Source organism: Cynocephalus volans, chromosome 14 (genome assembly GCF_027409185.1).
Source record: "Cynocephalus volans isolate mCynVol1 chromosome 14, mCynVol1.pri, whole genome shotgun sequence".
Lineage (NCBI taxonomy): Eukaryota > Metazoa > Chordata > Mammalia > Dermoptera > Cynocephalidae > Cynocephalus > Cynocephalus volans.
Genome location: NC_084473.1, coordinates 50,948,824 through 50,961,938, shown reverse-complemented (window position 1 = coordinate 50,961,938; position 13,115 = coordinate 50,948,824). Strand labels below are relative to the sequence as shown.

General features: G+C 37.3%; 1 protein-coding gene across 3 annotated transcripts in view; it reads right to left on the bottom strand.

The window, feature by feature from the left end:
* The window catches only part of ACYP2 (acylphosphatase 2), a 175,796-nt gene that overhangs the window by 28,174 nt on the left and 134,507 nt on the right, over positions 1 to 13,115 (bottom strand). The window contains exon 4 of one of the 3 annotated variants that reach the window (XM_063078460.1): positions 6,693 to 6,764. The exons of the other annotated variants lie outside the window; for them this stretch is intronic. Coding sequence (XP_062934530.1) covers positions 6,693 to 6,764 — 72 coding nt within the window. The remainder of the gene's footprint in view (positions 1 to 6,692; positions 6,765 to 13,115) is intronic. 3 annotated transcript variants of the gene reach the window in all.

The following is a 13,115-nucleotide window of genomic DNA, read 5'->3' as shown; positions in this document are numbered from 1 at the left end:
ACAAACAATGTCTTTAGGTGGGAGATAATAATGACATCCACAGTTAAATACTATTGAATATTTTACCAATGGTATTAAGTCTTTTCAATGGTATTAAGTCTTTACATTACATCATGGTAATGTAAAGAGTGAATTTTTTCCCCGTAATGTGTAGATAAGTTTTATAATATTGAAAACTGTTAGACTAACATATTTATGATGTGTAATTTACAAAAGAGAATGGTGTCTGAAATACCTAAACTAACAACAGAAGATACCACACATTTTAAGTGGGAGACTCTTATGAATTAAAATAGGTTATTGGGACCATAGCCAAATGGTGAAAGGTCTTGCACTGCTTGCTAAGGATTTGGACTTTTTCTGTAAAGACATGGACAAAGTTGTATTTTGCAATGAAAACTCAAGGCTCACATGGAGGATAGATTAGAGGGGGTAAAAATTAAAGACAGGGAGTACACCTGGGGCGTGTATAATTATACCCACTTTAAAAGAATTTCTCCTAATAAGTATAGAAAGAACAGACATGTAAGCTATTTAAGTTTCAGTTTCAATTTTTTTTTCCGGAAAAGGATACATGATATATAGATGTAAATATAAAACCCATAGCAATTGCTTTGTAAACTACTACAATATATTAGAGATAGGCTTAATGTTGCATTTTATTGTTTGGCTAAATAAATATTAACCAATAAGATATTATATTAAATGGAAACTTATTTTGCCCTTATTCATATTCTATTAGGCAAATCAAGCAGGGCTTGGATGTTCATCATAAAACAATACATGCTGACATTCCAAATTCACCTAAATAGAATTCACTTAATATGTTAGATTCTATAAATCCATTGAATCATTTCTTTGTGCTTGATATTCCTTAGAAAGGGGATTGTTAGATACAAAGCTGATCCACATTCCTAAACTATTAGTTACTCTGTGAGAGCTTCTGAAGCACATCCTTGGGGGTGCTGAAATAAAGCACTAGAAGATTTCCCCATTCCTAAATTATTCTATGATTTTAGGGAAAAGGTTAAAAAAAAAATGTTTTCTTTCTTGACTTAATACCAGAAGTAGCAATAGTCAAGAAGTACTATTCTTTCAAAATTAAAAACTGTTGAAAATATATTTATGAGATTTTCACCTCTGTCAACTAGTCCAACAGCCAATCCTCTGTTTCCTGTGTTTGGGAGTAATATAGTGAGATACAGGACAGATAATGGGATCCAAATAGTCAGCTATTACTGGAAAAGTTCATATTGGTCTAGCTTTTCTAGAGAATATAGTTGAATTTACATAATTTAAGGGTTTAGGTGAAATTTAACTTGAATCAAAACAGAAAAGCAACCTCATTACAGTCATCCAGTAGAACTGGATCATTTTAACTCAAGGGCAAAATAAATTTTATAGGAGCATTTATTAAAACCAAGGTTATCTAGGTGAGGAAGTTCTTTCATATCTTACCTTATACACAACTTTAAAATAATATTACCAAGACTGAAACATGGTCTAGAAAATTCAGGACCATCTCAGTTCAGGTTACCATAGCATTTTCTATAACTGAGCTCTGTACCTTCTCTGGCAACCTAAAATAACATTGAAAATATAAAAATGACCCACATTTATGAATAAGTTATTCCTCAAATTTAATTAACATGTTTTCCTTTTCCTTTTATGGGACAATAAAGCTAAACCCTATTACAAAGTGGTAAGCAAATTTTTAAAAGTGAGGACATTGCTTTGTGACTTGATTGTCTGTTTGTCAGGTTGAACTGAATATTCTATTTTAGTTAAGTGATACTGAAAGCACCATTCTTTAATGTGGTGGCACAAACCTGTGACTGCGATTACATCATTCTCCTTTGTATCCATGTCAGAGAAACTGTTCTTGGCTTATGTAATGTTTTCTCTTCCTGCAAATCCCGTGGCTCATAAGAAACAATTTGATTACAAGTTTATATAAAAACTTGTAAAAATTTTTGACATTCTAAGGTTGTGATTTTCAACAAATAAATGTTTAATTTCCCCAGACTTTTAGTTTCAGAGAACAATAATTTTATAGTCTCAATATGGTGCTGGTCATATTGTGAAGCTTAAGAGACAAAAACAGACACTTGTGCATGCTGCAAATTCCTGTTTTTAATTCCAGAGATAACTGTTGTAACTATTGTTAGTACAGACCTTCCCTCCCTCTGCCCTTTGGCTAGGGATGAGGTGAAGGGCAGGAAGGTTGTTGGATATCTGCTGAGAATTATTCAGGCATAAAGGTTTAGAAATGTTAACTAATGACTTCAATGAGATTTTAAGTTTAAAAACAGTAATTATAAAATCCATTGATTCTATGCCTCTTGGGGGTTAAATACCTTCCTTTGGAGTATTTTGGCATAAGAAAGAACACTATATTAAATAATGCACTAGTATTATACTATATCTTCTACAGATGCATTTAAAACACTGTATGTTGAAATTAAAGACAGGAACATAAGACTGAGTTCCGTACCCAAACAGAGATGTAAAGGCATGTGCACCAGTCATTTATTTAAAACTGAGTTTGGACTGGCTCTAGTTTATTAAATTTAAATAGCCACAGTTATGTCATATTGTTGCTATAACAGCAGCACAAAGGTAAAAATAACCTGAATTGATTTGTTAGAGAAAAGTCTACCTACCACAGTTCCCACCTTGATCCTTCCTAGGTTCCTGCCTTCCTAACCCCAATTCTTTCTTTTTTTCAGATGAAAATAAGCTGATCCCATGCTAAGCATTTTCTTGTGAAAAGGCTCATGACAAATGCAGTCTTTATAAGATTCCAGAGTTAAAATGGGAAATGAGACTTCAGGAGACCCCACAGAAGCTTGTGTTCTAGCATTGAAAATCTCTCTTGTGAGAAAAACATTAAAACTATTTTCTTTGTAATTCATTAATTCACTCATTCTGTGGTAAATATTTACTGAGATTTTGTCATGTGCAAAACAATATAAGCAACTCAAGAATGTGGAAAGTATAGCCCATCTTTGAGGGATTTGCAGTCTTGAATAGTGCATATTCAACAACAGAGTCAGCCTGTCAAAATTGGATCATCTTATCTGACTCTTTTATATTCAGATGAGGAAATTACGGCTCAGAGAGGTAAAGTGACCTAGCCAAGCCACATTGCTGGCGTAGACATCACTGGTAGAATGGAAAGACCGCCGGCTGTTGAGCAAGCCACTTACTCCATCACTCACTATTTATATGATTGTGGACAAATTACTTAACCGGCTGAGGTAGGCCAGACCTCAAATGGCTGATCCAAATTGGAAAGTGGTTGAAAACAAGAATACAGAATACTGTTTTCACTTAGATTTACTGTGACCCAGAAACAGAAGTGTGAAGCCTATGCACAAAGTAAGTATGCAAGTGAGCTGATTCAGCTCCTGGATCCCTCCCCAGTTCCTCACAGACCCTTGGCCAAAGTTCACAGTCTTTACAGCCCCCAGGGAGCCATAAACCTGATGGTTCACAGGAGCCCAGAGACACAGACCCACAGTTTTCCATACACAGACCACTAGTTAGGCACCTCAGCATTCCATTTCTTATTGCTTCTTTGGGCCTAGCATGGGCAACCTACACTTGCTAAACTTTGGTTTCCTCAACTCTGGTATTTAATAATTGTATACTTCGTAGGCTTGTTCTAAGCCTTGGGCAGGATGGCCTATGTGTAGCGCCTAGCATGGTGCCTGAGCCATGAAGCAAGAGAACTCGCTTCATAGATGGCTTCCTCAGTTGAGAACTGAAATTAGGAACTGACTCTCCAGCCTAATGCTCTTTCCAATACACAAATAATGGCAACTGCCATTTATTGGGCATTCACTTTGTGCCAATGGGATGATACATTTAAGGGTGATTATTTGCAGAAAACGCTGCATGCCTAGAAATCCTAAGAAATCTGTTGAAACTCATAGCCTATATGAGTTTATCAAGGGTTTATAGCGAATTTACCATAATTAGAGGTGTTCTTTATCATGGTATCCACCAGCTCAATAATATAATGAAAAGAAATTCCATTTAAAATGCAAAAAGGGGGGGGTAGGAATAAACTTAACAGAACTGTCTATGGCATTTATAAAGAAAATTATAAAGAATTATATGTGTCATATGTAAAGAAAACTACAAGGCTTTATTGAAATGTTTAAGACAAGATGAACAAGTTGAGATATATCCCATGTTATTATATAGGAAAACAATTTTCACCAAGTAAAGTTATTTACTATTTGTCAAATATTAGAATTCCGCACTAACAAAGAAACCATGAGTTATGGTGCTGATCTAGTCCCCAAGACAGTAACAACTATATTAGTCAAACATTACAGATTTTAACACCTATTATATTTTTTGACATATAGATGACAGCAAAAAGTTAAATGGAAGAAACCAGGAATATTAGTGTCAAATGGTAAGTTATTAGGCTTCCTAGAGCTAGGGTCTTTCACCAGGCCAAATATTATGGAAAGTGCTATTTCTCAAAGGTGTTGGAGAAGGCGAGGAGCACAACTAAGAATCAAGATTATTGCCACACCTTTGTTGTCTACAGAGCCTTATTCTGGGATGTCAGTATCATCAATTTGTCTTCCTCCTTCCTGATGCTTTATTTTTACCATAATGTAAGGAAAATTGAAATATAAATGGTCAGGATCCCTCAGATGTTCAGAAACTTGCTAAGCATGACCTAGCCTGTTTAATGTAAATATGCACACGTGTGGACAGGTGTTCCTTGGTTATCAGACTAGCAAAGGATAAAAGACACAGCTCTGGTCCACAGTGCCCTCTGGATACCCCAGGAAGCCACTAGGGCTGCTGCTAGTTATCTGAGCTCGCATCTGAATAAAGCCTATCAATTTTACTCAAGGCTCCCAGGATCTTTTCTGATCACCTAGCTCATGACCTGCATATGAAGGGTCTGTGACCCAGTCTGTGCAAGGCATTTGAAGGGTCTGAGCCCTATACTGACACATAATAATTCTTTTAAAAGTTTGCCTGGATTTAGACAAATGTCTTTATCTTTTATATGTGAATTTATTTCTTGTAACATATTTCCTAATGTTTTTATTACATTTCCTAACATATTTCAACTTCCTCTTTACTATCCATTACCTTCTCCCTTACTGCTTCCCATAAAAAAGGCATAGTTTAGATTAGGAGTTAATAGTGCGAATAACAGATACGCTTTCAAATCTTGGCTCAGTGTGTGACTTTGGACAAATTAGTTATTTGTAAGCCTGATATTGATACCTCTGTGTATCAGATGGAAGTAAGAAGGCCTACTTCATAGGGTAATTATGCAGTTTAAATTAAAGGAGATAATTCATGTGATGTGCTTAGTGTGGTACCTACATGTAACATTGCAAACTCTCAGGTAATGACATATAACTATGTCACTTGAAAGCTTTTCAAAAATTTTAACTATTAAGAAAAACTCACAACCTTAAAATGGTTCTTCTACTTCTTTCCATACACGTACTTGGTAGATCACAAGAGTCATGGCTTAATTTTAAAAGGCAAGATGCCTTATTTTGCTGTCCCATGTTTGCCTTTTTTAAAGATACCTTGAATCCTCTATGAAAAGGAATCATGTATAAATAAGTAGACCAGGCTTTTTAGTCACAGCACCTAAATGAAAATTTGTTTCACCTGAATGAACATTGTAGAGAAGACAGAGGACAATGCACCTATTCAGTCCCAGCTTTATGCCTTTAATAATTCAACAACCTCATTTCAACTACTGAAGGCTGTGAAATGATCAAAACCAAAATACAGAACTATTTGACAGAGTCTGTATTTAAACTTTTGAAAATGAAAATGAATCAGTTGAAAAGTTTGGGTAGGGAGGAAGGGGCATTTTGAAAGGAATTAATGCTGTGGCTCAGGTTCAAAGCAACTGTGGTTGGCAGAAAACCAAAGCTTTCCTTCCACATTGTCTCAGGCAGTGACAGCAGCAGGGGTGGAGGTTTTATTTGCACATGTTTTTTAAACTTGAAATCGACAAGTGTAATATGAGCATTACTTGGACTTTATTTGAATTTATTTGAATTTCAACAGCTACCAACAGATGTGCTTAGAACGAATAGGCCCTGATGCCCAAATAGCACAGTATTTTAAATCTATTTTAGACCCTTGAAATGAGAGCCAATCCCAGGAAGACAGCTCTGAACCTTTTTCCCAGCCTCAGAAATAACTCCTCTTGTTGCCCCTGTGACCTACACCAAGGGAAGCTGCTTGAAAAGATGTTCTTTTGCCAACATCATTTTACCACTGTAACCCACAAATGGAAAAATAAACTTTTGGCTCCTTTCAGAAAACCTATTCTCACGACCCCCAGAACCAGGTAGAAAAATAAAGGAAGCCATAGAGTTCTTTTCATTCCTTTCTCATTTTCCAAAATGATCTTGATATTTTTGTTACCTCAGGGAGGCCGATTGTTCATGGAGCTTATAAAACATAGCTTATCTACCAACAATTAGTTACTGTTCCCCAAAATAAGTGAATTCATCCAGGGAGGTTTTAGGACTACCCTCCCCCATCCCCCAATTCCTTGGGACATTGCTTCGCTGGCTGTAATTGCCTTTCACCTGAACCAATCCCGTCTGCCTTCTGCTGGTTCCCACCCCTCATTTTAGGATGTACAAGCTCTTTTTGTTTGAAAGTAAAAAACCTCTCACCTGAATTCTCCTCCAGCTACTGCCCTGTCTTCTTTCTTCTCTTCACACCTAAACTTCAGGAGCTGATGATCCCTATTAAGTCAAATAAAAACTTTGACTTTGCTTTCAGACATAATAGTGACTTTACTGGGTGCCTCTCTATGCCAGGCACTCTTACAGGCCTTTAAAAAACATTTTCTTGACTAATAATACATGAATAATGCATGTTCATTAAAACAAGTCAAACAATACAGACAGATAAAGACAGCTTCAAAGCCTCCCCCACCCAGCTCCACATCCTATTTGTCACATCCACCACAAGAGATAAGGACTATTGACCCTATTTTACAGATGAGAAAACTAAAGCTGAGAAAGATTCAGACAGAGAGTACCCTGTAGAGTTTAAAATGAAGAGCTTTGGGGTCAGATTGCCTGGGTTCATTTCTTGGCTTTGTCATTTACCATGTGTCTATGGGCAAATTACTTAATATTTCTGCACCTTGTCTTATCTGTTAAGTAGGGCTAAGGATAGCACCTAGTTCATAAGGTTGTGCTGAGAGTGTAATGTGCCAAAACATAAAACAGTTGGAATAAACCCTACTTGGTTGTAGCAAGTGATTGAGTGTGTTGGTGAATCTTGTTTGCTTATATTTTATTCAGTATTTTTGTATCAGTATTCACAAGTAAGACTAAAAAGTCCTTTAGCTGTAGCTGGTAAGTTCTAGTATGTGAGGTTTCCATTATTATTCTTTTATAGGTATTCTGTAATTCACTTTTTATTTCCTTTTTGATCCAAGAGCTGGTTTGGAAAGTTCTTTATTTACATCTTCTATTATAGAACAATTCTCACAAAATGTTGCCCACAGTATCTCTACTTTTTGCAATATATTGAGGTTTTTTTAAGTGGCCTAATAAATGCTCACTTTTTGTGAATGTCCAATGGGCACATGAACAAAAAGGGTATTCTCTATTTCCAGGATGTTGAGTCCCATATAACAAACAAGAAAAGCTAATATTCATTAAATATTTTCTACATGCTAAGCTTTGTTGTTCTTTTTAAAATACACTTGGAAGGAAAAAATAGGAGAGATGTTAGATTAAAGAGTTGATGGTAGCAAACAGATTTATAAGTAGTATCTGTCTTAATGTACCTGAAAGACTTGAACCTTAAATTCTTGTGATGAAGAAAGCCAGTAGTTAGCCAAATGATTATGCTTTGTTCCTTACAACAATTTTATGCTTTACAACAATTCTGTGAGGAAGGCACTGTTATTATGTCACTTTACAGATAAGAAAACTAAGGCACAAAAGTAACTTTCCCCAGGTCATTTAGTAACTAAGCGCAGTTTGGGATTTGGACCACATAGTTTGGCTCCGGACCCACCACTTTTAACCACTACGTTTTCCTGTATCGCATGTCAAGAAGATCAACCTTATTAACGTTTTTTACGTGTTCAATATTCTTACTTTATTTTTGATATTGTGTCATGTACAAGGAGGATAGAAACTCAAAAGTTGCCTTCTACTTCTGAGTTTCTATCCTCCTTGTATATTCTGCAAGTTTTGTGTGTATGTGTGTAATACCGCTTCCTGTAGCAAACCCATTCTGATTCAGTAATTTAAAGTCTCTTTTTAAGGAACTCTTCTTGTTTGGATAAATGCTAAGATTTCTGGTTTTCTCCCCTCATCTCCCCCTGCTCCTCACCGCAATGGTGTTTGGGTGCGTGGGGAGGAGGATGGTTTTGTGATCTCCTGGCTGTGGATAAGGGAAGACTTGCATGGTTTTTGGCTCCTTGGGGCCCTGTGGCAAGGCCCATAGTCTACTGCATCGTGGGCACCTTGCTGGCTTTGATGTTAAAGTCCTTGGCTGATCAGGGGTCTTTCCGCACTGCTTCTGTCCCACTCTTGGAAGCTCCTGAATTCTGGCTGTGACTCATTCATTACCAGCATGGGGATGCCTTATAACCTTTGCTTTTCCCTCCTTGCACCAGCTTCCCAGCCTGTCCCTGAGTTATGGTTGGGACTTTCTCACTGTGAGAATCAATGGCAGCTCAGAGTACCAACTCGGGTTATCTTTGTCCAGCAGACTGTGCTGCTGCTTTATCCCTTCTCAGGCCACTTCTGATGTGTGGGGGCACAGTTCGTGGTAGGCCTCTCCTGTGGGAAATGGGGCAAAAGCTCCTATTCTCTTGTCTTTCTCTCAGTCCAGCCCCTGGTCCCCTCTCTGGACTTTGACCTGGAGACGTGAGGTCAGGAGACACAAGTCTCGCCTACAACTCCATCATAGTCCTCTAGGGCTAGAAGGAAGAAGGAGGCTTCCCCCCTTATTCTCTCATCTTGAGGGACTTGATTTTTTTTTTCCCACCTCTGCTCCTTCAGCTTTAATGTGCAAGTGAATCACCTGTGGATCTTGTTGGAATGCAGACTCTGATCCAGGAGGTGCAGGGTGAGGCCTGAGATTGTGCTTTTCTACAAGCTCCCAGGTGACCACACTGTGAGTAGGGGGCTCTACCTCTTCCCCTTCTTCTCCTAAGAGTGTCCTCCCTACCCCTTTTCCTGGGCTTTAATGACAGAATGGCTGCTGGGAAACATATTTTATGAGGACAAGGAATTAAAATGCAAGCAAATACATCTAGTTAACATTTTCAAACATTATCCCTGTAAACATGTTATTAATTTAATCTTCATATCACCCCTGTATGGAGACATTATCTGTAAACTAGAAAATGAAAACCGAGGCTCAGAGAGGTTAAGCTTTGCCCAGAGTCACAACAGGTCACATCCTGCATCCTTCCCCTTCTCCTTGCTATTCTTTGTCATCTGCGTCATGCAACCACTGTCAGAAAGGAGAGTATGATGCTTATCTTCTGACCCCCTACTTTTTATTATACAAATTTTCATACATATACAGGAACATGGAAAGAATAGTAGGATTAAAGACCCATATATATTCGACCTAGTTAATACTTGCTATATTTGCTTTCCTTTTCTCTCTCCCTCCCTCACTCTCAACCTCTTTTTCTCTCCATAAATTTAATTGTTGTTTTTGGTGTAGTACTTGAACTTTGTGAAGGTAAGTCACAAAGGTCATACCACTTGGCCCTAAATACCAGCATGCCTTTCCTAAGAATAAGGATGTTGTTTTCCATAACCACGATGCCATTATTACACCTAAGAAAATTCATATAATTCTATGAAAAACATTTAATATCCAGTCCATATTTAAATTTCCTCCACATTCCCAAGAATGTCTTTTATTGCTTCCCTATCCCTGCCTCCCTACCCTGAACCAGGATCATGTATCTTTTTCAAAAGAACTTACCACCTAAATTTATAATTACATTTTTTTGAAAGGGCATTAAGATTTCTACTTTTTCCTATGCACCTGATACTTTTGAAAGACTTAAAAACTGAGTTTCTCATCTTTTTTTTTTTTTTTTTAGATCAGGATTTCTTTTTATTCCTTGTTGGTTTAAAATGGCTAATCAGAATAAAAGAATAAAAGGGCTTCTGTGTAGAGGAAGGGGTCTCCTCTATTTAGGGGTTAGAACCCAGGTATTCCCTCTACCCAGCACCACACTGAGGTGGGCTGAGGGGTAACCCCCAAGGGACACTGGAAGGGCTTAGGCCTGCCACTCCTTCTCTCTAGCCCGTTTTTGGCATGTGATGAAAAATATTGCTTTTTTGATTCCTCTCTCCTGGCCTTAGATTTTATAATCATGTTAACTGTGTGAGTTGGGGGAGGCTTTGAGGGCCTAGTTGAAGCAGCCCACCCTAATCCCTCTCCCTCAAGAAGGGAGGATTATCCAATCTTGAGCTAGGCCAAGCTCTTTTCCTGATCTCCCCACCCCCACCAACTATGTCACGGAACTGTGACCCCTTTCCTGGAGAAATCTCACCATTTTTAATGGTCACAATATAATATGTATCCACCCATCTCCAGACCAGCATGCTGTACCCCTTTACTCTCTTTTTGGGGCAATTATCTTGGACCTTCTCCCTTTCCTCTCACCTAGTTCTTTTTTTGCAGGGGTGGGGGTGGTTGGCTGGTAGGAGGATCCAAACCTATGACGTTGGTGCATTGGTGTTACAATGCCATGCTCTAACCAAATGAACTAACTGGCCAGCCCATTCCCACCTAGTTCTTTACCTCCTACTTCTTTGCACTATCTGCTTGGCTTGTCTCCTCTTTCTGACCTCTTCATTCTAAGCTCTATGAGCAGGACTCATGCCTGTTTCATTTATCACTAAACATCTGTCACCTCCCTGCCTGTAGAAGGTGGTCAATGAATGTGCACTCGCTGCTTTTCCTGTGCTCAATGTTTAGGTTTGATGACAGAATCTCACTTCCCTGATTTTGACAAGTTATTAGTATGCCTTTTCTCAGTGTTCTGGCATTCCAGGATACAGTGTATGTTTAAATAACAAAATTCTGGTATTTTTATTTGTACTATGATTATTCAATACTCAAAAAACCCTGAACTGTCATCTTGAAACACATGCAAAGAGTTATATGCTATATTAAAATTTGAAAAGAACAAAGAAGCACCAGACTTGTATGGACATTTTCTCTATCTCCATACTCCTTAAAAGGAAAAAGAAAATAACAATTGGCAACCCAAACCTTCTATCACATAAATAAATTTTACTCCTACTTCAAAGACTTTTCAGGAAAGTGGGATATGAATGGGACAGTAACTAGGTTGGTATATCTGCAACCTAAACTACATTGAAACAGGATAAATTAAAGATTAAGATAAAACGAGAAATGCATTATTTTAAACAAAAACTACAACTTGTCACCCATAAAAATATTGCTGATTATAAAAAAAAAATTAAATTAAAAAAGAGGGATTATTTAAAAATGACAACTCAGAAGAAAATACTAGGAATTACAGCAAAACGGTTAACCATTCTACCACTAGTGTAGAGTCTGAAAGAGCTTTTACAGCAGCTGGAAGAATTTGCTCAAAAAAAAAAAAAAATGCTCTTATAATAATGATATCATCAATGCACTTTCTGTGGGTTTTTAAATTTTTTAAATTTATTTTTCTTAGTTCCAGATGGACCACTTCGTTTTTTAAATCACACTGTTTTTAAAAAGATCCACCTTGGGAAAGCATGATGCTGATAACACCAAGGTCAAAGGTTCTTATCCTCATATCGGTATACCGTTACTCATACCAAAAAAGAAAAAAAAAAATCCAATATTATTTCATTTTCAATTCTCCATGACTAACTAAATTTTATTAATCTAATAAGCATCAATTTCATTATTTTTTAATATTTAATTTTATTTAAATTAAGCTAGAATAATTATGAGCATATTTTTTATTATTAAAAATCATAATTATTTCTTTGTGTCCCTTACCGAATTTCTCCCTAACTCCCCTCCCACTCCCTCTTTCCTACCTCTAGTAACCATAGGTCTGTTCTCTCCTTCTGAAGGTTCAAGGTATTATTGTGGTCTTCTTTCCTTCCTTCCTTCCTTCATTCCTTCGCTCCTTCCTTCCGTCCTCCCTCCCTCCCTCCCTTTCTTTGTGCACACTTATGAGTAAGAAGATGCAGTATTTCTCCTTCTGTGCCTGGCTTATTACACTTAACCTAATGTTCTCCAAGCACACCTATGTTGCTGCAAATGGCAGAATTTCATTCTTCTTTAAGGCTAAGTAGTATTTCATTGCATACCTCATTTTCCTTATCCAGTGGTCTGTTGATGAACATTAGGTTGGGTCCATATCTTGCTATTGTAAATAGAGCTGCGATGGACACAAGAGTTCAGGTATCCCTTCGACATGATGATTTCCATTCCTTTGGTATATACCCAGCAGTGGGATTGCTGGATTGTATGTAGTTCTATCTGTAGTTGTTTGAGACACTCCACACTGTTTTTCATAATAGCTTCACTATTTTACAGTCCCACCAACAGTGTAGAAGGGATCCCCCTTCTCCACATTCTCACCAGCATTTATTCTCAGTCTTTTTGATAATACCCAGTCTAATTGGAATGAGATGATATCTCAATATGGTTTTGATTTGCATTTCCCTGTGATGATTAGTGATGTTGAGCATTTTTTCATGTACCTGTTGGCCATTTGTATGTCTTCCTTTGAAAAATGTCTATTCATCTCCTTTGCCCAGTTTTTAACTGGATTATTTTATTTTTTTACTGTGAAGTTATTTGAATTCCTTGTATATTCTGGATATTAATCCCTTGTCAGATGTACAGTTTGCAAATTTTTCTCTCATTCTGTAGGTTGTCTTTTCACTCTGTTGATTGTTTCCTTTGCTGTGCAGAAGCTTTTTAGTTTGATATAATCCCATTTATTTATTTTTTCTTTTGTTGCTCATGCTTTTGGGGTCTTATTAATAAAGTCTTTGCCCAGTCCTACTTCCTGAAGTGTTTCCTCTATGTTTTCCTTTAGTAGTTTTATGGTTTCAGGG